This window comes from Coffea eugenioides, chromosome 9, assembly GCF_003713205.1.
Source record: "Coffea eugenioides isolate CCC68of chromosome 9, Ceug_1.0, whole genome shotgun sequence".
Classification (NCBI taxonomy): Eukaryota; Viridiplantae; Streptophyta; class Magnoliopsida; order Gentianales; family Rubiaceae; genus Coffea; species Coffea eugenioides.
The window spans coordinates 34,521,615-34,548,001 of NC_040043.1; the positions used below are offsets into that span (position 1 = coordinate 34,521,615).

Genomic DNA, 26,387 nt, shown 5'->3' on the forward strand with positions numbered 1-26,387 from the left:
ATCTCTCTTTTACTCTTACAAGAGGTGCCTTTTTATAGGCTAAAACTAGGGCAAAATCCGGCCCACATAAACCTGGAAGAGATTCGGTCCGCATAAAAGAGCTTAAAGAGCTAGCTCTTTAAGGCTTTCCGATAAGGCCCGATAAGTAATAAAATACTCAACGCCTAACAACTACTAAACGGGACAGTCTTAAAACAACTACCAACTAAGCTAACAAGTATGAGATCACTCCTTTACTTCAAACGTACAAGTGAACAAAGTAACTTCATGGTCCATCAAATCTTCAAACTTAGCTTGTTCCTTGCTTGTATGGTGAATGATCAAGGCTCGTAAAGCTTCCTTCACCCTCTTGGATCTTGATCTTGTCATCGGACCGCCAATGTGGATCAAAGGATCCTTGACCCAAGGTTGAAGTTAATTATTGCACACCCGTATCCGCATCATTCTTATGATCCTAAATCATTCAGTTTTAATGATTGACAAACAAATGATGAACTGTACTAATGGTTGGCTTGAGTGTTTTTAACAGTACTCATGTCAAACATACAAAAGGATGGAAGATGTATTCTACGAAAAGTGACTGGTGCACAAGAACGTTGAAAATATGAAGAAGTCGCAAGGCATGTAGGTGTCTGCATAATTAGGAGTGCCACCTTAAAAGGCAATCCATGATTGTGCGCAGTGCAGATGCCATGCAAACATCTGCATCATAAATTTACAAAGTAATGGATAGTTTTTCCTAACACATTTTTTTTAGCATTGGAGAGATTTTTGGGTCAGATTTTCAACATCTATAAACACTTTAAAGTCTAAATCATTCAAGAACTTTTGCCTATATTGAAAACAAGCTTTCTAAATGATTTTGTGTGAGAATACCCTCCCCTTGCATGCTTGTAATATTTATGAGGTTGAAAAGCAAGAGTGTTCTTTATTGTAATTGTGAACAATTCAATTGTAGTTTTAAAAGGTTAGCTTGAGTTGTAAAACCTTTTGACTCAAGAAGAGAGTGACTAGTGTGAGTACATAGTGAGTGTTTTTTTTGTAGAAGTTGGTACTACTTCACCAATATTTGAAGTACTTTGTGGATGAACTCCAAACTTGGTGAAGTTTGGGAGTGGATGTAGGTATCAAAGAGGATATCGAACCACTATAAATCAGTTTGAACTTCTTTTTTACTTTATTGCTTTCTTTTGTTTGCTCAATTGTGTGATTTAATTATTTCATCTTTATTGCTTTCTATTTGCGTAAATATGTCATCACTTGGGTTAATTTGGCTATTGAAAAATAGAGTGAAAGTTTGCCACTATTTGTTTTGATTTTTATCAACATAATTTACTCCCTTTTCTTAGGTTGGTTTGGACCTTACAGTATTTAATGTTCATTAAAAAGAATACGCTCATAATAAGAAATTTTTATTACTTTAATCTAATATTCGTTCTTCCTTTCTTTTTTTTGTTTCTTTTTTCCTTTTCTATTTCTTTCATTTCTATTTTTTTGCCAAAACTCCCACATATCTGCATCCATTATGTTAAATAATTGATTTTAGTTGATTTTTTAATCTCAATTTTGTCTGACTTGTCACTTAGTATTTTTGTCTCTGACTTGTGCAAAAAAACCTTGTAATTTTATAATATGACAATCCAACTTGCATTATAGCATAGTTATAAAATCCGGCCCGACCCAGTGGTCGAACCAATCAACCTGATGAACCAATCATAGGATCGGGATGGGTTGCTAATTAAACCAGTTATGCAACAGACCTGACGATTCAACAGATGAATCGGAAAGAACCTTCGGTTGAACCACCAACTTAAAATTTTTATTATTTTTATAATTAAAAATATATTATTATATTATATAATATAAATATAGTGCAACTTGCGATTGAATCGGTGACCTGATGACTCGATCACCTCTCCAGTTGAGTTTCGGACGGGGTTTGATAACTATGCATTAAGGTTTATATGGTTAGCATCATAGATAAATTTGAGTACTTTACATTGAACAAGAAGCATAGTAAATTTTTTGTGAGTGTTGGAGGCTTGGAGCTAGACAAGAGCATAGGTTGGAAATTCAAGACCTTTTCAGAATTGTCTAGTGTAGGAGACTAAACAAAGGTCTTGTAAAACCAGGCAGTTGGCAATCAAAGATTAGGAAGTGTGAAAGAAGGTGATTTTCACACTATATACATAATTTCATTTTCTTTTCTAGTATAACCAAAAGAATTTTGAGCCAGTGTCAACCTCGTTGGGTCAATTTTGAAGTTTAAATAGAAAATGAGCAAGTTAGACATAACTTTGTGAGGAGCTTTCTACAATTATCATAAATTTCAAAGGTAGTTTGTAAAGTTTTCCTTAACACAAATTACACATTTCAAATTGTAAATGGCAAGTGGGAGAAGTGATGGGTCCAAATAGGATTGAAGAATAAGGTCCTATACCCAAGCATTTTTTTTTTGGTAAATGGAAGTTTTAAATTTAGGATCTCCTACTTATAATTCTCCCCCTATACCCAGGCAATCTCATATTAGTCATGAGACCAATATCGACTAGATCAAATATGGGTTAGTTCCATTTTGATATTGGCCACATACTTAACAAATTTCAAGTTACTTTTTTGTTTGTAAACCCCTTTTCTTGTAAATTGAAATTTCTCCAATTTTTCTTTTTCTTTTTTTTTTTGGCTTGGTTTTTATTTTACTTTTGTTTATTTTGTAAAAGCTCTATTTCTCTCTATTCATCATCCAACAAAATTTTGTTCATTATTTTTCTCGTCTTGTTGAACACATTACGCTGATACAAAAATTTTGATTTGAAAAGCTAATATAAGAAAACCATGCCGAGGTAAAAAAAGGAGAAAAATTTATAATCAACAAAAAATGTAAGCTACTAGTCCGCTCTACTACTATAATTTTCCGTTCTTAGTCGAAATATTAGTTGGTAGTTAACATCGGGAAAGTAATGTATTCATTATTAATTATTCACTGATTAGAAACTAGAAGTGAAGAAAAAAATGAAAACTATTGGCATCATTTTCATTTTTTGAGTATTGCACGTGCAAGTCCTTGTCAAGCCAACATGCTCCAAATTGCAAAGATTTTTAGCACCTTATCTTTTTTTCATTTCTTGCAGGGAATGATCAAAGCTAATTACAAATCTTTACATAAAATGGATGATGACAGACCGCTTGGTCCCCCCAAAAAATTAAAAAGCAACTAAAAAAATGAAAATCTTCTTAATCATTATTATGGATCCCAATAGGCTCCAAAGTAATGCCCAAATATTACTATTTTTTGTTAAATATTTTTGAAATTAATATCATTTGAGACCAAATTCAACCCTTAAACTCATCCTGCGCAAAGTCCCTTTTAGTATAAATCGCCTATTGAAATATGGGATTCAAATACAATCAAATTACTTAAGGTCTAGTCTTGTTGCTGGTAATGTATAATTTTCCACATGAATTGCCATCTTTCAATTCAGTGACTCATTGAAATGACTTTCCCTCGTGTGTGCATCTGCGTTACTACAAGTCGCTGATGTGACCACGCTCATGTCTTAGTACTAGTTTTAAATAGACTTTGATAGTTTTGAGTCGATCCACTAATGTTAAAGGAGTACAAGTTTTTTTTTTTTTTTTTGTCCAACGTTAGAGAAGTACAAGTGGGAACAAAAAAATTGACACTTAGGCAATCCAGCCTTTTGGGTCTACTTAAATGCAGTGGAAAAATTCTTGTACTTCACCTTAGCTCTAGCATACCTTCTTAAAACAATTAAGGTGAGATTAATCCGGATTTGGCTCGAGGAGTGCCTGTAGAGTCCGACTCTTATTCGGGGGTGAAAGTTTGGATCAAAACTTTTTAAGGTGCCACATGCAGGAGTTGAACTTGCGACCTGCCGTTAGCATTACCAACTTGCTTATCACTTGCCCTAAGCTCATGGTTAATTAGTACTACTTTTTACTTTCTCAATTCATCTAATTTAGAAACAAAAGATAGACAACTACATTTCCTACATCTTGATTGGGCTTATGGTGGCATTCTTATACTCGTTTGCAGATTAAAAAAAATCTTTATACTAAAATCTAAGATACCAAGATTTGAATTTTTTTTCCAAATATTATTCTACTTTTATCATAAACACAATTGTCAACTATTTTTTTATTTCATACATATCACGTGATAAAAAGTGCTATAATATTAGGTTACATATAATTTTTACAAATAATTTAACTTTTTTATCATAAATAATTTCGTATTCAAGCATACACAATGATTCATAATGTATGCAAATCTGATTTCGTCTTTTTGCGTATAAAGTGCGAAGTGCTTCATTTTGGTCATTGGAAAAAAAAAAAAAGAAAGAAAAAACCCATTGGCTAAAAGCCTTGTACCTTGTTCTTGTCCAGTGGTACAAAGACCAAAGTAACGGACTTAGACAAAATCATCAGTCAATGCAAAGAAAACGGGAAATTTAATACTATAAAATGTCTTTAAACCAAGGCTTGAAAGCCACCCGCGTGTCAAAGTCTGAGACGAAATCCGATTGTTTTTCTTTTACTTTCCGAAAAGAGCCAAAATCCAGACAGACACTCGTATATGTCAAATAATTCTCTGTTTTAGGAAGAGGAAAAACGAGTGAAAAAGGAGAGAGAGTGATATACTCTCTTGCAGATCTGCTGCAAATTGAAATTCAAAGATACCATCAGCTAAAGAAACCCTTTCCTTGATTCCATTCCATGCCATACCATTCCATACCCCACCCCAACTTAGTTCTTAACGATATTGTATACTTATTATCAGTCTAAATTAGCCTTATTACAAAGTTTGCAAGAACCCCTTTTACCATATTTTGGTAGTATTAGTATTTATACTGTCAGATAGCATATATATACCATACAGGTCTGCAATAGACAGAAGAGATAGAAGGGTTCAGTGCATGAGAGAGAGAGAGAGAGATAGAGATTGGTATAGGTATTGATAGGATAGAGAGAGGGGAAAATGTTTGAATTTGTAGTGGGAAGTTGCTATCCAGATGCTTTGGTCGGAGTTTATGTGGGATTGCTTTCTGTTGATGGACTTCTTGCTGTAATTGCATTTACTCAGGTGAGGTTTCACTTCTTTCTTATCCTTTTCTTTCTTTTAGACAACGTGTAAAAGAGAAAATGTACATTGGGGTATTGATGATTAAAGTAACTGGCTTTCGTTTCTGGGTTTTGTTTAAATGGTTGAATTGTCGATTCTGCTGTACTGAGGTTCTTGGAATGGTGGGGTTTTAGTTTTCTTGTGACTTAGTTGAAACTCGGATGATTGGTGATTTCTGCACTCTTTTGTATGATTGTGTTGGATAAGGTGGCAATGTGACTGTAATCTGATGTGAGTTTCACCTTGGATTAGAAATGTGCTTCAAATTGAGGGATGGGAATGGAATTGCAGAGTCAGTTTATTTTGATATCAAATTGTCTTTCATTTGTATTGATGCAGCTCCTGAGGAAGTGTCAAGGATCTGAAATGTGTTAATGTATATGCCTAATGGGATTTTGTTCCTTCATTTCTCCGTTCCTTCAATTCCTATGTTTTCTTTTTTGTTCTTGTATGATCCTGATGATGCACAATTTGTTATTAGTGACTTTGTTTAAAACTTAAGCTAGGAGACGGGGGAGAAGCCTTAGATCACTAGCTTCATTTTTCCATTAATGCAACTAATAGTCAGAGATGCTATGATTGGGTGTTGATGCAATTGATATCTGAAGACACTAAGTCCTTGCATTATCATTTTCTAGTTCATGCTTTACCTAAAAGCATCTTTTGATAGCTGGCAATTTACATTGATAATTGGGGTAATAGCTGGATTTGTCAGCTAATATACGCTGAGGTATAGAAGCTGCACACAACACACGTTTTACGGGCCATTTTTTATGTAACAGCAGTTTAAGCATTGAAATTGTCGTGCCCACGTGTGATTGGTGCAGTGTCTGTTGTGTGCTTGCAAGAGTGTCATTGCCAGTAGGATTGCCATGTCTGTGTTTCAGTTTAAGTCATTTTTTGGTTCAAGATAGGTATTAATATCAAAAGCCTAAGCCATTACTACTGTAATACACTGAGAAGACAGTGAAGATGTTAAGAAAACTGTGGAATGATTGGAATTTCAGGATGAAAGTTTATTTTGATATCAAGTTGTTTCTGATTTCCATTGATCCAGCTTTTGAGGAACTGTCAGGAGTCTGAACATTTGTGTTTATGCCACGAAAAGGAAATTTTTTTGGCTTCATTTCTGCATTTCTGGAGTTTCTTTTTCTTCTTTTCTATTCCCTTACGATCCTAATAATATATATTTGTTGTTGGTGGTAATGTGTTGAGCACTTAGAAGACTGCAGAGAAGCCTTACATCAATAGCTTCACTTTTATGTTAGTGCAATTATTAGCCTGAGAAACAACTATCGTGTCTTGATGCCGTTAATATCTTGGGATTTGAAGTTGCTTGAACTATTTTTCCTCTAGTTCATGCTTTACCCAAATGCAAGTTCTCATAGGTGGCAATTCACATTGATAATCGGCCGAAGTGCTGGATTTGTCGGCTAGTATGCATACAGGTATAGAAGCTGATGCACAAGACACGTTTCATGGCCCACACTTGTCATGTCATAGTAGTTCAAGCACTGATATTATTGGGCCCAGTACATGTAGTTGTTGCGGAGTCTGTCATTTGTACACATGAGTGTCATTGTCAGTAGGATTGCCATGTATTGGCTTCAGTTTAAGTCATCATTACTACTGTCATGCATTGAGAACACGGAGAAATTGATGTTAGGAGAACTGTGGAGCGATTGGAATTTCACAGTGAGTTTATTTTGACGTCAATTTGTTTCTGATTCCATTGGTGTTAGCTCCCAAGGAACTGTCAGGAATCTGAATAGTATCACTAATGGGATTGTTTTTCCTTCGTTTCTGCATTCCTGGAGTTTTTTTTTCTCTTCCTTTTATATTCCCTTGTAATCCTAATAATATACATTTGTTGCTGGTGGACTGCTTTAGATCAATAGCTTCATTTTTACATTAATGCAATTATTAGCCTGAGCTACTCTTATTTTGTCTTCATACCATTAATATCTTGGGATATTGAAGTTTCTTGAACCATTTTTCTCTAGTTCATGCTTTACCTATAAGCAACTTCTCCTAGCTGGCAATTTACATTGATAATTGGGGTAAGTGCTGGCTTTGCCGGGCACTGTGTATACAGGTATAGAAGCTGATGCACAAGACACATTTCATGGCCCACCTACTTGTGTCATGGTAGTTTAAGCACTGATTATTATGCCCAATACACGTGGTTGGTGTAGTGTCTGTCGTGTACGCATGAGTGTCATTTCTAGTAGGATTGTTATTTATGGACTTCAGTTTAAGTCATGTTGCGGTTAAAGATGGGTATCACGGTCAGAACCTTAAGCCATTACTATTCTCATGCACAGAGATACAGGGAAATTGACATCAATAAAACCTTGAAAACTCTGAAACTTATGATGTCAAAAGAAAGTTCTGCTTTATAACTGCTATTTAGTTCATTTTACCGTAATACAACAACATTGTTTATTATTCAATTCTACTCTAGGAAAAGTTACGGAGCATTAACATTTTTCTACATTAGCTATTTGTTTAGACACATTTTCAATTGCCTTGGGAGTGTGGCCAACTGCTATCTTGTTGGATGAAACATTTGTTAATAGTGTTTGTTGTGCAACTCATCTTGATGCTATGTTTGCACTATTATTTCTGATACTAGTCCTTTTTATGAAGCAAATACCTATAGGTTTTTTTATCCCTCTTTACCTTTTGAATCATCATTTAACCACATTCAAAGCAAATATCCATGCATTTTGATTAAGTTTCAATGTTAAAGGGCCAGCTGTCCAGTTAGGACCTTGTAGGCAATTCTTCCTCTGCCCGCTCTTTTGGAGCAACCTCACCTTTTAGAACCAAAAAGTAAAATATTATAAATTAAAAAATTTCCTTTAACTTGCCTTCCTGATTTAGGGATCATTTTAAAATCTTAATCATCTTGAGAAAATGCAGTGCAGAAGAACTTGCTATAATGTTTTGGGAATTTAAAAGTCAAGTAATTCGGGGGTTACATGCCAGAATACGAGATGTAGAAGGAATGAACCATGATGTCTACTATTATACAAGGCTCTGATATTTATATGGTCATTTGACCAATGATCAGTCTAAGGTAATCATTTCCATTTCCCAAGATACAATAACTATGCTTCTAGAATGTTTTGGGAATTTAAAAGTCAAATCATAATGGAATTGCATGCCAGAATGTGAGTTATAGAAGGAAATGGACCATGATGTCTGCTGTTATAGAAGGCTCTGACATTTATATGGTCATTTGACCAATGATCAGGCAGTGGGAATCAATTTCCATTTCCCAAGATATGATAGCTATATTTTACTTTTACACGAAAAAAATCCTAGCAAGCTTCCAAAATGTTCATTTAAATGCTATTAACTCTGTATAGTAGTTGTGTGACATGGAAGCAGCTGGATTGCTCAATTCCAATAACGTAGGGTTATCCTATTGTAGAGCAGTATGAAGTACTACAAACGTGTAAATGGCCCTTTGCCTTTTTCACATTAAGAGGAAAGAGTAAGGGCTCTACTAGCTTGTCACCAAAAAGTATAGCATCTCAAATACTCCAAATTTTGTAAAACACAATTCCTTGTAACTAGAAGGAGAACAACCAACACCCAGTGCATACTTGCTTCTGGACAGTGAAGAAGCATTAAGGGATAACTTCCTCTGTATAGCACCAATTAGGACCAAGCAGGACAAGTATTTCCTTGTCAAAGATTATGAATGGTAAGAATGCTCTCTAGAGATGCTATAAGCTGAAGGAGCTTCCTCCATGTTTAGTAGTTTTATGCCTATTTTTATTGATATACTTAGTGGGTCTAGATGCAAATGAACATGATTTAAACTAGAATTATTTATTGGTTTAGTTCCTTGTTATAACTATCAACAAATATGCTTTGTCATGCCTCTGTTGTTTCCTTCATTTTTGTTTTCCCTTTTTGTGTATCAGTTATTGAGGATTCATTCAAGAGATTCAAGAATCGGCTGGACTCGTCAGAAAGTAAGCAATCAACAGTTACTTTTATACCTTCATCTACCTCTGTTTAGTGGTATCTTAACTGGATCTGGAGTATCATATCATCAGTCTTGTTCAGATTATTAGAAGTTGAAGTAACAGGCCTGATGACTCGTTGACATTTAATCAAATAATTAATTTTCCTGTCGAAGTGAAATGTTATGTTTATTTTAGGGAAAATTGCACCAATAGCCCCTCACATATGACTGATGTGAAATTTTAGTCCCTCAGAATCAAAATGAGCGATTTTAGTTCGTAACATCCGTTGATATAGCTACGGAAGCTACTAGTTTACAATCACATCCAAACCCTCACTCAAGAAGCTCTAATGTAATCATCTCCAAATTATTGAACCTAATGGCTATGCATTACTTGTTAAAAAAAAAGATTTTTTTTAACTTTGTTGATTCTTGAGGTTTACATGGCTGATTTGAGTTATTGATGCTGTGTATTTCATCTGGGTCATTTTGCAAAAAAATTCAATGAGTTTTTGCGTTGTTTTGACAAAAGAAATGAAAAGAAATCACAACTATTTTTGGCCATTTGGACCATTTTTTGTACAATTTTTGCAAAAATTAATGTTAGAATCGGAATTTATGCAAAAAACCAAGTGGGGAGTAAAAATTTGAGACAAATTGTGAACAGGAGATGGTGGTCTGCGGTGGTGCCGCTACCGAAATGCACTATGGCAGCTCATGTGAGCGTTGTAAGAAAATGGAAGGAAGAAGATGATAGAAAAAGGAAAAAGAAAGAAAGAATAGAGAAAATGGAGTTTTATCAAAACTACGTCATTTTAACTAGTTTGGCATTTAGTGAATAATGGTGGATTAGGAAAGAAATGGGCAATATTAATTGAGTTGTCAAATTTGTCCTTAAAAAACTAATCACGTGACTGGCTCGTGATATATTCTGACAAAAATTTGGCCGGAAAGGTAACAAGGGACCAAAAGTGAACATTTTTTAATTGTTAGAAACTAAAAGCGATCATTTTGATTCTGAGGGACCAAAATTTCACATCAGTCATAAGTGAGGGACTATTGGTCTTGTTAACCCTTTATTTTACCAATTTCCAATATTTGGCCATGGACCTAAAATTTTGGTATTAATTGGCATATTTCAAGGAGCAACTTGTTATAGTGCTCTCAAGGTGATATGTTATGAGCATTTCTTCATCTGAAATGTATCACTAGTTGACTACCATCATTAGTGCTTAATGTTAAGAACTATATACAGAATGCATCTTGGTATTTCCTTAACCATCTGAGATGATCGATATCCAAAATTTTTGCAACTTAAAATTTTGTGATACTTGCCAAACTAAAAGATAACTGTTATAAGTTTCATGGCATCAAAAGATGGGTTTCATTGACTATTTTCCATAGTTGTTATGGTTGCCTTTTGTATTATGGAGTTTTATTAATAAAGCTTCTTCAGTAAAGTGCATCAAAAGTTTCCACAAAGACACATTTATAGATTTGACTCATTTGTTCGACACGGTTAAAGTACCATTTACAAGTTAGAGAATCTTCTTAAAGAAAGAATGCAAGTAAATTGCTAAATTGAAAGTGAAGCCTTTTTTTTGCAAAATTGTTATATTTTCGGAATAAAAAATTAAAAATTAAGAAACAAATAAATTGATCCTAAACAGAGTCTGCTTATAATATCATTTGTGTCAGGGGTTAATATGCATTTGTTGTACTGCATCTTGTAATGGTTGACCTGTTAGAGGAGTGTGATTTTTTAGTAAAAGAATCTTTTACATTTTCCTTCTGTGTGGTTTAATTCTTCTTGAATAGGCCCCAAATGTGCCTACTTTTATAATGGTTGTTGGCACACGTTGACTTCAAGGACCATTGCTTGCTGCTGTGGTGTTATAGTGAATTACTACTTAATTTAAAAACTTAAGCATCATAAAGAGACCATGCCTTCAATGAACATATTAAGTCCCTTGTTGTGCACTTGTGTATTCGTTGTGTACGATGGACTTATGTGGTTCTACCTATTGTTTTCTTTGCTTGTATTGCTTTCTCCTTGAATATTTAGGCTATGGCTAATGAAAGTCAATGTTCAATTGCAGGTTTTTCATCTAATGATTGGGTCCTCTAATGCAGGTAAGGAGCAATGGTTCTATTTAGATGCCTTTGGTTTACAGCGTACTATGTTCTTCTTTTTCATTTTTTTTTGAATATTGACTTATTGCATTTTTTGACAAAAGTCGTATATGATTTACATTCTCGTATTGTAAATGTGTTCACTTGTTTAATACCAATTTGCTTGTGTGTCCTTGTTGCTACTTTCAGGTGTTGGTAATCTTTGAACACAAATATAAATTGCACTTAACTAATTTTGTACGCCACTTGTTATAAGAATTGCGAAAATATAGTCTATATCCAGCAATTTTTTTTCAGGATACAAGATTTTACTCTTCTTTTTGAGAGCCTGGGAATAAGTCAGAAAACATGTACAAGCTGTTGGCTTTATGTATTTTCCCTGAATTAAGAAATAATTGGAAAATAATCTTGGCATTTGTGCTTCACAGTATTAATGGTTCCACTTTATTAAAAGTGGTTTACAGTATGAAGTTAAAAGATACTGATAACACCGACCACAACTCTAACAACTAGTCAAAATATTTTAGAGCATTTGCTCTGTAGCTTTTGCTTTTACTCTTTAATGAAAGAAGTGATGTAATGGGCATGTATTTTTAGTTTTTTCATTGTGAGGTTTCAGAAGTTGAGGTGTTCCACAAAATCATACTGAGGATAGTGGAAGCAGAGAAAAATGAGGGAAAATCATTGGTGACGGATAGTAATTATATAGCAAGGGTTCTAGTGGTGAGAGTTTAGAATCAAGTACAACAGAAAGTTGGAGAAAATTTTTACATATTTTATAGCTTTAGTTATTTAACTAGATTGGTTGATCCATTTAGATTGTAGAATCTATTAGTATAAGGCCTTTTGTTTTTAAAAAAAACTTTTATCATATTGATGATTCTACCAAAAACAGGTTCATATAAATCTTGATATGATCTTTCTTTGCATATAATATAGTGGTTTCAATGGGTATCTTCTTTTTGAGGCTAATGTGACCTTGTTACCGACTGGCAGGTTGTTTTGTTTACATTGTATTGACTCTTGTTGCTGCTTGCAAGGATTGGGCTTGCTGGTCAGATTCATGTGGTTTCATCACTATGGGTAGGTGAATTGCCTCTTTTCTTTACCTATACTTTATGAGGTGCTCAAGATAAGATCATAGCAGCCAGCTAAACTACAAATTCTCATCTGCAGCTTGCCCTCAAATTATATTTTTGGCTGCATTTCTTCTGCTTCTTTCATTCTGGTAAGTTTCTCTTTACTTACAGGATTTTGAAGAAGTTTTCTTGTGAAACTATCTTTACTATGTACTTCAAATTGGCAGTTCTAGCTTCCTCATACTATGAAGTTCACCTGTAGATTTTGTGAAATAAAGATAAAAATCCACCCTTAGCAGTTAGGCCTTATCATTTATCACATAGAAATTAGAAGAACTCATGATTTCTTTAGTATGTGTTCTGATCACCCAATAATTTGGGGATAAGTGTTTGCCACTCTGACTTTTGATCTGCGTGACTATCATGCTTTGTTGGTTTATGATACTTTTCTTGCTTCATTATTTCATTTTGAAGGATCTGCAGTCTGGAATTGTCGTCATAGACTTTCTTATTCCCAATATTTGGATATTACAATCTATTTTGAACCTGACATAATTATATTAAGTGTTTAGTATGCCGACTAGAGAGATGCTACATAGACATGGTGCAAGTGTCAGCTGGAAGTATGTATGTGGGGTGTGATCAAATTGTTCAAGTTTTCATTTGTAGTTGAGAGGATATTAATCAGGTAGAAGCGTCCATTTGAGACATGTAAAAAAAAACAACTAGCCTGGTAAGTTAGAATTAAGGAGAACAATAATAATACCGATGTTACAATCAGGTCAAGTGGTGTTATTTGCACATAGTTTGTATTGAAATGCTTCTATGGTACAAGTTGTGAACATAGGTTTATTTTCTCCTAATTGTGAACTGGAAATATTCTAAAGATCTCATGTATTATTTAGGGCTGCAAGTTAATCAAGGTGGCTCCATCAGAGCTCCAATCAAGCTCAGGTTTTTTGTGAGCCAGCTTGGTTTTACTGTGCTTGAGCTCAAGCTCAAGTCTACTTAGCGAGTTGTCAAGTCAAGCTAGTATAGATATACTCAGTTTGTGGGCTTGTCGGGCTGTCTTGATTCTATATATGTTAACAAATTATTATTAGTAGTGAAATTACATGTACATCTCCAATAATTTTATTATTTATTAAAGCATCTTGTTTATCCATTTAAAAAAATATTACAATTGTTTTTCTTGTTTGAGCATAATTAGGCTCAAACTCTTCTCGATTAGGCTCAAACTGGAGTTTGAGCTTGAGCTTGAGTTTTACATTGGGATCTAGATAAGTACGAGTTCGAGTTTGAGCCTAGTAAAATTGGTTCAAGCTTGGCTTGATTAGGCCAAATCTTGACTCAATTCGGCTTGTTTGCAGCCCTAGTACTATTATTGACCTTGTTAATGATAAGTTGAATTACCATACTCCGTTCGTTCAACCTGCAATCATATCTCAATCTTAAATATATAGCAAAAACTTTATTACCTTTACAACTGGAAATTGGTCAGCATTCTGCTTTGATTTCATATTCGTTCTACAATAGTTATGTGTTTCTTATTCGGATGATTTGCCAGGGTTGACCTATGCCACCAGTCTAACGACGAGGATGACGAAGATGATGGATACAATCCACGGGAAGCTCTGTTGGAAAAGATGAATAAAGAAAATGCAGCTGTTCATAGTGGCAGAAAATGTTGCTCTTTTCGAGCAGTTCATGTTGGTAGCCGCCAAAAAATTGTGATTCTGGTACATTGGGCAAAAATATTCTTCTATGCATGTATTATCTATTTCCTATCATTTATCTCGTGCATTATAATTAACGCATCTTGTTGCTGTGTATTTATGCTGTTGATTCATTTGAAACACTGTTCCTCAGGTCATTGTGCTAATTTTTGTACTAATGGCTGTATCTGCTGTCCTAATATGGATTGGGAAGGGCAAAAATTCTTTAAATTCATCCGTGGTTGCTCGGGTATGGATGTGCATATGCCTTTTTCTTTACTTTTATTCTTGTTATTGGTGATTGCTTGATTTGACTAGGAACTCTAGATCTAATGATCATATGTCTGACCATGTCACCAAATCATGAAGGTGAAAGAATATCTGTTATTCTTTGTGAATCTTGGTTACATTCCAACGGTGCAGTGGAGGTTCTAGGAAATAATGCATTGCAAAGTATCCTCATATCACTACACTGCTATAAGATCATATTTTATACTCTATATAACCCTTCCAACTCCTCCTGACTCACCCCCCAAAAACTAATGGAGACGATAACAAAGCAGAATATTGTTCACCTGATGGAGGTCAAATGAATCATATGCACACCAGCCTACATTTTAGGGAGAAGTAATTTGATAGTCAGGTTATATTTTCTGTAGTTAGATGTTGTTTGCAGTGTGAGATGCATTTTTGCAGAGCTCCTTCTTTCAACTGTATTTCTTAGTGTTGTATCAACTTCCTCCTCCTTTCTATCTTTGGTGCCTTTTCATGCTGCTCATGTATGTTGATTTTTGGAAAAAGTACAACTTTTGAATATTCAAATGCAATTTTTATGTGCCTTAATAATCTTTCAACGCAATACTAGTCTGAGAAGGTTTGCACAGGAAGTGTTTGACTGTTGAAATGAAGCACTTGTTGAAAAATGGATGTAAGGTTGTAATAGCTTAGGAGTATTCCATAGGCTGGGTAAATATCATGACTGTGCCTGTCTGTATTTGTTGAGTAATTTTACAGGTGTGCTTGTGTGCAAAGCGCTTGTATATATATATATATATATATATATATCTCTCTCTCTCTAATTCCTGAGTCATGATGGTGATATTAGTTGTAATGCAGGTCTATGTAGATCTTTTCGCTGTTGCAGTTTTTTCCCTTGGAGGAGCATTGGCATGTTATGGTTGGTTGTCATTATTTAGATTAACTCTGTCTTATTTAGTCATTTCACAATATCTGAGTTGGTTTGATTGGTTTCCATTACATTTTGCTAGTGGCATGCAATGTGCTTGATTGTCAGGCATTAGAGATTTGTTATTTCATCTATTATGATTATTGTCAACGACCCAATTGTCCCTCTAACAATGATTTTAAATATGGATTAGAGTAAACTAAGATAATTCAGTGATTATATCTCTAATAGTTTTATGTCAGGTTACACAATAAGCAGCTAATGGTTTTTGTTTCTTACATTTATTTATCTATCTATTTGTGTTTCATAAATAGTGACTGAATTACTTTATTTTTTTAGGTAGTTTACTTGAACATAAATGAGAAACTAATTACCCTGACAATTTCAAATGCAAGTGAAATTGTAAATTTCTGATACTGAAGATGGTTGGGATGTAATCTCATGTTGGCTTTAAACTCACTTCCAAGTATTTCCTCAGCCTTCATTTGGGTTGATGTCTTTTCGAGTATGCACTTGGTTTCTTTGTTCTTGTAGGCTTCCTCTATACCTGCATGTGTCAGTCTTAGATATTTGTGAGTCTGTGTGAAGAGAATTGAGCTATAGTGTACATCTGTAAACTAGATATTGCAGTTTGAGAAAGGGGTAGCTTGTGTCTATGGCTCAATCGGACTTGTTTATTTTGTTTATATAACAATAGCTAAAATTATACCTCCGCAATAGGAAATTATCATGAGTATACTCTTTTAACTCATTGTATTATAGGCTTAAAGAATCAGAGAACGGGATAGACATAAAATGATACTTATTGGCTCCATAATTGAAAAGCTTTGTGAGAGCCTAGAGAATATTTCATGCTGAACCATCTGAATTTCTGTTCCACTCTTGGGCTAAAATAGTTATGAAATGGCACATTTATTAGAATAATCACATATGCAAAGAAACGTGCTTATGGCTGTGCAAGTATTATCTAAAAATTTTGACCAAATATCTGTTGATTGGTAGCTTCCTTCAGCAAACGCATGTTTTCTCTTTGGTACTCATCAAATAAATTTCCTACTCAGGCCTTGTATTGTTCCTGAAAATGAGCAAAGTTAGATCTGAAAGAGTCGCTTCAGAGAAATGGAAGGTATTTGCTTCATCATCCTACAGTGCAAACTGTGTTAATAAATTAGCTGATAACCTTGCTTTTTTTCTCGTACTTTAGATGATGTCTTCTTGACCTACTATGTAATACTTGCTGTTTAGACTTGGGAGCAAAATGAACTGTCTTTTAATTCTTTCACTAGTCTATAAGCCATTAGGGCCATAAATGATGAATTGTTTTCTTTACATGTATACTTCTACTGATCTCAGAGATTTTTTTTTTTTTTTTTTGCTTTTGTTAATCTTTGACATTTTGATTTTAACCGTCTTAAGTACTATTCTGCTGGGTGCAGGTTGCTGGACTGGCTATTGTCTCTGTTGTATGCTTTACTTCATACGCTCTCGTTGGACTATTTACAAATATACCTGTAGGTTCTATACTGGTTTCTTGAATGATTTCTTTGGTTTCTGTTTTGATTTATTGATGTATCTCTAAGCATCAACATTGCCATTATTGCAGCTTCTTTACAACTGGAATCAAGAGACAATTAGGGGCATTTATACCTCTGTTCTTCTGGTTTTCTATTACTTTTTAGGTACTTGTAGCTTCTTTAAACTATGCTTTTATATTTTGTTTTTCCTTATTGAAAAAAGTACAGTAATTCTTTTACCTCATTTATAAGCACTTCTCAATAAATTATTTTAGGGATTAAAATTCTGATTCAAAATAGCTCGTGAAAAAACACACTAGGTATTCATATATCGACTAACAGGTGCCCAAGAATACACACACACACACACATTGACTAACAAGTATTGGTCTTTACTGTGGACATGTCCCTTTAGGAGAATTACTGTCTCCATGCTCTGAAGCCCTTAAAGTGCACTTGATGTCATCTAAACTAGTTAATTAGGAATAGACTCTTATGACGAATATAGATAGTCTGCATGCATGTGTTGTCATAGACATATGAGCTTTCCACACCTTAAAATATTTAACTCCTATGTATACTGTAAATTTTCGATTTTTAGTTCTAAAATATTTCATTGCTTGAAATATCAACTTGGAAAAACTACTTCCTATTTTCTGTTAGAAGTGAAGTAGCCAAGTAGAATTGGCTGAATTTTGGTGAGGAGCTCCAATGCATGATTCTGTTGGAAGAACTTGGATGCCTCTTTATGTATTTCACCTCCTCGACTTAGCTGGACTAGGCCCTGGCTTTCCAATTCAGCATGATAGTGCAACATCTGATTATTAATGTGCTTGGACAAAAGCTGGGCTAGAATCTAAATTTTCTATGTGCTCATAGTTTGGTAACACTTGACTTTTACATTAGGCTGGGATGTGAATTTGGACTAGGTTGACTTCAATTAGTATTGATATTACCTTGTGCAGTAATGTTCTCGAACTTCTGTTGTGTTTGTTGGTTAGAGAGGTAAACTACGGTGGTTGTGGGTGTGGAGCACACCAATGAATTATTTTATACGCTTCAGTTAGCAGATTATGCAATTTCTCACAAGAAGTTCAAAGAGTGATAGAACTAAGTTAGGATAATTGGGAACTCAGCAGCTTCAAAAACTAACTGATCAATGAAGTTTTGGTGGTGAATGTTGAAGAAAGACTAGTTGAATCTTTCAACTATGGGCTGTTTCCTAGTGAGTTTCATAAACCTAGTGCTCGTTGACTGAGCACAACTGGCAACTTTAGTTTGTTTATCTGCAGAAATTAAGTCAGGGTTTTTACAAATTTTCGAGTCAACAAATCTGAATGTTTGACTAATGGGCAGTTTACAGAAATATCTTACAAACACAATTTCTTTCTTATTTGTCTGATATCCTGATTTTTGTATTATCTGAAGAGTCAAGTTTCAGAAAATAATATAGGGATTCATTGACGGGAAACCGCACATATGAAAAACGAAGTTGGTGAGCTGAATTTGACATGATAACATGCAATCTAGGGCTACATTTCTAATGTGTGCCAGTGGTATCTGATGCGTATGTTTTAAATTTTATATGGTGATTCCATCAAGATAATGCAGGTTGCTTGTTGGTATCTTTCCTCATAACTCCAAGAGTTTATTCCCATTTGTTATATTAGCTGTTATTTTGGTTAGTTAATGCACTCAAAATTCTGGGGAAGCATTCATTTTTAATAGGATATTAACTTAACATCCTGATTAAAGAGTTTTTGCACGTTAATATGCAGAGTCTGCTCCTAAGTTCATGTTTAAGGCTATGAGTTTCAGTCTAATCTCTTGTTGCACACAAACTCCAATACATATATGTTGTCAAATTATCGACACATGGTACCTTTAGTTGATTTGGAAGGGAAAAAAAATTATTGAGATGACCCTTTAAGAGCATAGCTTTTCAGCTAGAGTTTCTTCTTATTACCTTATCTGGAAGAACTGCTCTTAGTTTAACGAGATGAATGAGTAGTAGTCGTCCTCCAGTTGATAATATATCTTCTTGGAAAAAAGTGAGTCGGTTGCAAATCTATTGCTGATGCCTAGCCCTAGTGAAGGAATGAGAGTAATTTGTTGCATTAATTGTGCAACTTTTTTCCCACTTATTTTTCCCGAACAAATGACTGGAGTCCAAATTGATATGTTAGTGACTGCAGGTTCATCTATACCGTCTGCATTTTTATTGTGGATGATGAGAGAGTTACCAGCTCCTCTTGTAATTAATAGAGAGCAAGAATCAAGAATAATTGCTTTCATTAGTGATAGCTCAGTAACAGTGCATCCCCAGCGCTGGACGACGACAGCCAGTTTGCAGAATCAGGTTAGCACCTCTTTATTTTCATTTGCAAATTTTTGTGATGCTATTGATGTTCTTGATGAGTAGCATTTGCATGGGGAGTATCTATCTGTCTCTATATTTGATATTTGATCCTATATGATTCGAGTTTCAATTTGCCATTTCCCTCCATTCAGTCAACAAACATGATGCAAAGTATCTCCTGAATGTATCATGTTTCAAAGACTCTGTTCTTCCAGATTAAGAAAAGAAAAAAATACATGGATAGAGAATGAGAAGATTCAGGAATTGAGGGCAAACTATCCTATCAGCCAAGTAAAGATCACAAACTATTCCTTTCCTGTTTCTTGGAGTATTTGTCTACCTAATACCAAAGATACTGCAGATGGAAAAGATGATAGCTCTACTTTATCCAAGTAGCACAACCACTAACTAAATGATCCCTATACATGTATTAAGTAAGTCCATCATGAACTGTGCACATAGGTTAAGAGCTTGCAATGCTTGCTCCTACCAGAGTCATGGAACTTCTTCAGGATAAACCCATGGTACATCTGCCAAGCTATAATTGAATGCGAATATTAAATCCTATCTGTCCTACCTTCAAAAGATTCACATTAAGAAATAATCAGTTGCCTTCTTTTGACTCCCTGCATGAAAAGATTAGATGCATTAAATTTGAAGCAGACACCTAAGTGACTGATTCCTGTGACAATTGTTAATAATGAGCAGCTAAAAGAAACTTGCACCAGACAGCAACCTAGCGAACAAGGTTGCTAACTTTCTTCCAGCAATATGGATCTACTTAACTGATCCTGGATGACTTGCCTTTTGTCACATTGGTCAAACTGTATGCACAGGCAATTGCTGATTGAAACTCTGATGGATGGAGTCTAAACTAATGGCAGTTTACCACTTACTCTCAACAGGTTCAGTACAAATGTTTGGGAGGGGGAAGTTTGTCTTTTCTTGGTTTCTGTCCATTCTGCTAGTAGTTTTGAGGAGTCATTTGTTCTTAGTTTGACACATTAGTAAATAGTTATCTAGTGATGAGATATAGTTATATTTTGGGTGTGGATTTGACAAGATGCAATTTTTCCTTAAATTAGCTAACATCAAGTCAAGAGAGTATCCTGCTCTGTGAACATCTTTTCTCCTCGTTTATTTCTCTGTTCATTCAGCCTATGATTCTTATCCATTAGTTGCTTTTTGTATATCTTAGAAAGCAAGTTTGGCTAGAGACTGGATTTCATATTTGTTACTTCAGATTCCTAAGGCCAAGGAATCTGTCATACTATTCAGCCTTTTCAGATCTTTTTGTTAGTAATCTCTCTCTCTTCCTTCCTTAGCTCTGAGGCAGCCCTTTTATGATTTGACGAATATTTTGATGCTGCAAGATCTTCGATTGTTCTTAGTTTTGGGTTAACACCTTTTTAAAAAAAAAAAATATATATATATATATTGGGCTTCTTCTAAAACCTACTTTTCCAAAATTGATTATTCAAATGTGATTGTTGAGAATCTGATAAATAATAATATTTAAAGTATGTTCTTGTTTTGCATATTTTGAAAAGCTAAAAGCTACTTTCAAAAGAACCTCTGGTGCCACATCTCAATGTGCTTGTGGCTTTAAAATGAATTTTAAAAAAATTGAGAAGAAAAAATTCTCAGCTGGTTTTAGGTTGTTTATAACCAGGCCATTGCATCGTGAAAAAGTTTCATTAATTGATACTTACAAATCCCTTTTCTAAACAAACCGTGGATGAATAATTGGCTGCCTTGCATGGGAAATAGATTCAGATAAAGCATATATATATATATAGTATATCTCTACCAATAAGGTTGTGGTGCTACCTAGCCCACAAAAGGACTATGCTTGGCCACCATAGGAACATGTGTCAGCTTGTCTTCCTTTTATTTATGTCTGGACAATATAAATGAGTGCCAAAGATCCTGGTGGATAACTTGCAAATGCTGCTTAGGGGATGGGTGCAAGGAAGATGGTTTCAAAGCAAACCCCTTCATGAGGAACACCAGGATTTCATGATCTGTGATGAAACTTGTTAGAGCTAGAATTGATTCAGTACATGAATAAAGTTTCAACCTGTTCTTTCTCATTAGATGCTATGGGCTTGGTTTGGAGACCAATAGCTTTGAACAGTGGCAGAGCTGGGATTTGCCATCAGTGGGACACAGCTAGACAAAGGAACTGAAATTGCACAGCATGCATGTATAGATGACACTTTTCTAAATTATGTAATAAACAAGAATTCCGCTATTCTAATCTCTATTATAACCGTTCTATGTTCTCTCAAGTTGTTAAGATAAAATGGTGTAATTGTGTTTTCACATTGTCGAAAAAGGGAGTCCAGCGTTAGCTTTCCACAACCAATAGGATAATATGAGTTGGAAAAAAAATGTTCATATAGCAAGTAACAATCATACATGCATTTACATTAGCATAATATAAAGTGACATGATAAATTTTCATTTATGAAAAGAAATTTTTTAAAAATTTAATGACTAATAAAGTAAAAGTAGTGAAATTTTGAGAATTTTTTTAGTAGAATCCCACGAATGGAGTACAATTCTTTGAGCTAATATACTTGTAAACTAAAGTCTAATCACCTTTCTTTTGTTTGTTTTATCAACAATTGCTATCATATTACTATAATATCACTTGTACATATAATTTCTTTTTTCATTTAAATCAGTGGGGTCACAAACAAAACATTTTCAAGAATCCATGTCTAAAATGGACATTTTTTTAATTGGCCACTGGGGGCACGTTCTCCCAACAGGTGTGATATGCATCTGCCCCTGGCAGTGTATGAGGTCGCGGCTCTCCATTCACTGCCAATGTGGAGGAATTCTTTTTCCTCCCTTGAACATAATGCAGGGCTGCTGCCAAGATGAATCCAAAAAACTGTAACTTTTTGTTGGATGTCAATGAACTATTAATTACTATTCTCTAGATGACAATTTGGCATTAGAAATTTTTTGATTTTCCCCATTAGCTGTAGACATTTTTCTGTAAAAACTTCATGCATCATTCCTTTTTTGAGTCTATTTTGTCCCCTTGATTTTTAGTCTCAATTATATGCCTTGTCAGCAAATATGGATTCCAGAAGGCAATTTCTTGGATGTTCTACTGAACCAATCTGGAAGTTTATCGAAGGAAACCTTAGGGCATATTGACACCCATGATGTAAGGAATATTAGATTTAGATTTGGTTGGTTTTCCTTATTGTGGTTATGGTTTTCATATCGTGGATCTTCCTGGGTTCTCTTCTGCTTTTCCATTCATGAATAAGAGATGATGAAGCCTGCAAAGGATTGGATGACCTGATTCATTTAGGACCCAACAGGTGCTCCATGTTCTTATACTTACTGTGATCTCTCTGGGCTTCACTTGCTTATGCTTGAATTCCTGCTTGATGCATAGCTTGACCAGAGTTCTCAAGGCCCGCATTTGTGAGAGGAAACTTCAAGCTGGAGAAGAAATCCAACCTAAGAAGTGTACATGGTCATTGCATCTGAAAGTGTCTCTTCACCCAAAAGATAATATAGGTCTTTTTCTGCTGCAATAAAAGTTTTGAAAGGATAATATGGGTCTTTTTGATCATTTGGCTGATTTGTTCTGCTTCATTATAACCTAAAGTAAAATATAAAGTAAACACCTCAGGACTTTATTTAAAATAGTTAATTTTACTCTTCTAGGAAATTTAACATTAGGCTAGAAGAACTGAAAGTGCATTTAGTAAATGGATATAGGGGCTGAAACTATGACCTGTTCATTTTTACTGCTAGCTCGGTAAATGTGTGGAAAGTAGGGTGGCCCCATTTGGTTTATGATAGTACAAGATCCGCACTTATGTGTTACACTTGTCCAGCCATGCAAGCGGACAGAATATAATAGCATGGGTATCACTCCTGCCAGAAAATGGCCTCCCACAGGAGCTGGTTGAAGGCATTTACAAGGATTCATGAGTATGAGACTATGCATGCCAATCTTTTGGTGAATTGCTTAACACCCTTTGTGCACCCCCTAAAGTGTTTTCTGCCACCGATTGCACAAATTCTTCTGAGCAAATTTTAGAAGCATCTTTCATGCATATCGATTTGGAGAGTTCCTGGTAATAGACATCATTACTGAAACATAACTTATTGATCAAGAACTGCTAGTATAGCTCTACCAGACTTAATAGTGATGGTATTCCTCCTTGTAAAATGTGATACCCATGGTTGAGCTTGTTGTACCTTGGATTGGTATCTTGTAGGAAACAAAGATCTTGTCTAAGATATTATACAGCCTTTTTGATCTGTAACAAGCATTTACCACTCGGTGGCACCAAGAATCAAATTTAATATAATTGAGAGATCGTTAGCAACTTTTTTCCCCCATATCTTGGAATTTAGTTAATGTTGCTTTCTTCTAAGTAAAGCGTTTGATAGTTCTAGGCAAGTGTTTCTTCCCGTGCAAATTGTTAATAATACTTTCATGAATGCTTTTCAACTGATCTAATTAATGTTTATCTTTTATTCTTAACCAAATACAGGGGCTGTTGATTATTGAGTACATAAAACCATAGTTGTTGAACTAGCTTTCTTGAGCTTGAGGCTTATGCTTCATTTGATTTGGAAGTTGTTCAGATTTGTGAAACTTTAAGCTTGATGTACTGAGTTCTTAAATTACCTGAATTCCTGGCCCGGGGAGGGCCTTCAAGGTCCTCCCTATCTGCTAGTTCAGGGGTTCGAGCCCCTGGCCTAGCAGATTGGGGTCTGGTAGGGGATTTGGGCGAGGGGAAGATTAAAAGTTTGTATCAGATTTGGGTGATTAGTCTATCTATACTTTCAGTTGCATGTAACCTCCTTCAAATGGTAGGATTGTTCTGATTCGTCTTGTAGTTCCTAAAGTATACGTCACTGTTATCTTGTCCCTTGTTCTCCTTTTCTTCCTTTTAGTAAAGGCCATAAATGGCATTTATGAAGAGGAACTATAAGTACATCTAAGGATTCTGATGAACATTTTGTCTTTTTAATTTTCTTGAGTTCACATGTTGATGGCTTGGAAAATATCAATATTGTTAAGTAATAGGTGTTGAAAATTGACTAGATTAAATAGGTTCGCCTGTTGGGTTTTCATGAATACAGTGCAATTTCCATTACAATATTTTTATGGAAATTAGTCTCTAGAGTGTTGAAAACAATATGTACATTGTCAATTGCAAACACATTGCGGGGGACAATTAGATGGGGGAAGGGTAAGCGAAGAAAGTGGGGGAAATTAAAGCAAATTCTATTTCATTATAGTGCACACTGTAGAGTTTGTCATATGAAGTGATTTTTGTCATTTCTCTTAATGCCTGCCCCAAGGTAAAATAAGGAAAAGACAATGCATTGAAAAGTCAGTGCATCTGGCTAACCACATAGTCTTTTTGTTGAAAATTTTTATAAATTTATTAACCACATAGAGCTTACTGAATCAATTTTTGCAATTGCAGGTATCAAGAGCAAGCCCTATATGATTGCAATTACATCTAGAAAAGAAGGCGCCATCCAAGGAGTTCTACTTGCCGAGAGGAGCGGCTTATCATGCTAGTATTAGATGAAAAGGTGGCCTTAGTGACATCCCATCCTAGGCACTCGGAGTGCAGCCGTAAGACTGCCGATGCCATAGCTTTGACAACTTTAGGCTTCTGTAAATAGCAACAGAACATAGAGGGCCATCTATAGAGATAGGTTTATTGTGAATATGCAAAGGAATTGTCTTCCTGTGTAAATGCGATTTTAATTTTCTTATCAATGACCATTAAAAGTTTACGTTTAAACCTGTTTCGAGCAAATGTTATGCTGGTGTTGGGTGCATACTTTAGTTTGATTGATTGGTCGCTTTCTAGGTACCATGTTCCAGTTTTTCTAGAGATGAGAATGTCTAAATGTCTCACTCCAGCTAAGTCAAGATATTCTTTTGAGACAGGCAAATGTTTAACAGGTAATTTGTTACTACAGCTGATCGTGTTGTGGCTGGGCAGGCTAACCCCTCGCTCAAGGCTCATCATGAAAGTAATTCTTGGGTTGGGAATGCGCACTTTTACTTTCTAAGTATTTCGCTGCAAATTCCCCCTCATAGTTTTCGCTTTATGAAAGCAGTTAGAATGTGAAAGTAGATGAGTTCATTGTTTTGTGACTAAAGCTGCATACAACCTTATGCTGTAACGTTTGGTCGTGACTGCAGGATCGGTTAAATCTGGCTTTTTCATGGCTTCATGCACCAGTTTTGTTTGTAATGTTTGTGAATTCCGTCTTTTTCATGGCTTCATGAATCTGTGTTGGTCATTTGAATCATTTGAAGCTCAGACACCCTTTGCTCTATACGATTTTATTTCCGATACTATTCTTTTTCATTCATTCTGGAATGGAAATTATACGACTGAATCTAGGCAGCAACTCAAGTGGCATTTCGAGTCTGGATCCTCCACGATGCAAATAGCTTCATCTATACAGTTACCAACTATCCATGTGTTACTATCATTTTACCCCCTTAATGTTTAGTGTTACTATTAATTTTTCCCTTGACTTTATTTTTTAGTCATTTTACTCCCAAGACTAACGGTCAAACTTTTATTAATTTAAGTGATAAGACATGTTTAACCTTTAGAATTATTATCACTTTACCTCCATAAATTATAATCTTATTATTAATTTATCCTCTAGAGTTATTTTTTAGGCAATTTATCCCATTATTAAACCAAATTAAGCAAGCTAAAAAATTTTAGAAGATAGTATCCTTTTTTTGTATGATAAAAATAATAAAAGATTTAGAGTGGCTCTTCTTTTTTTTAGTATCAAGAAAAAAAGTCAAAACATTAATTTCTTTCTTCTTGGCAATCTTATTAATATTGAAAAAAATAGAAAAATAGGAGAGGGAGAGAGAAAGAGCTCAATTCTTTTTTTAATATAAATAAGAAAGAATTCAATATTTTTATTATTTTAAAATTATTTTGCTTTTCTGTTTACTACCCAATTCCAATCCTAAGCCCGAGGACATTAAAGTAATATGATAATATTAGATTTTTTCCTTATTTTTTGTCTCTTTCTGTCCTATCTCCTTTTCTTTTCCTAGTATTAATAAGTGTGAAAAAAATTTGAGAAAATTCTTTTATTTTTATCTTTTTGGAATCTTAGAGTGAAAAAAGGATAATTATTTCAACTTTTTTATTTTTAATTATATATAAAAAAAGGTAAATACATTAAAAAAATTTTAACATGCTTTTTAGATTAATGATAGGGTAAAATA

At 34.7% G+C, this 26,387-nt stretch overlaps 1 protein-coding gene across 1 annotated transcript; it reads left to right on the forward strand.

Annotated features, from left to right (window-relative positions):
* Positions 1 to 4,560: 4,560 nt before the first annotated feature.
* On the forward strand, positions 4,561 to 24,918 carry LOC113783421 (tobamovirus multiplication protein 1-like). Its single transcript, XM_027329551.1, has 13 exons — positions 4,561 to 5,104; positions 9,082 to 9,132; positions 11,225 to 11,258; positions 12,255 to 12,341; positions 12,435 to 12,486; positions 13,905 to 14,076; positions 14,207 to 14,302; positions 15,169 to 15,229; positions 16,300 to 16,364; positions 16,675 to 16,749; positions 16,842 to 16,917; positions 18,948 to 19,111; positions 24,592 to 24,918. The coding sequence occupies exons 1-13, from the start codon at positions 5,000 to 5,002 to the stop codon at positions 24,613 to 24,615; spliced, it is 1,062 nt and encodes a 353-aa protein (XP_027185352.1). The 5' UTR covers positions 4,561 to 4,999; the 3' UTR covers positions 24,616 to 24,918.
* Positions 24,919 to 26,387: the final 1,469 nt, after the last annotated feature.

Bases quoted from the DNA above. Each gene is read 5' to 3' on its own strand.
- LOC113783421 (XM_027329551.1), top strand. From the start codon at position 5,000: ATGTTTGAATTTGTAGTGGGAAGTTGCTATCCAGATGCTTTGGTCGGA. The intron at 9,133-11,224 runs GTAAGCAATCAA...GTTCAATTGCAG, and splicing joins TCGGCTGGACTCGTCAGAAA to GTTTTTCATCTAATGATTGG. The intron at 12,487-13,904 runs GTAAGTTTCTCT...ATGATTTGCCAG, and splicing joins CTTCTGCTTCTTTCATTCTG to GGTTGACCTATGCCACCAGT.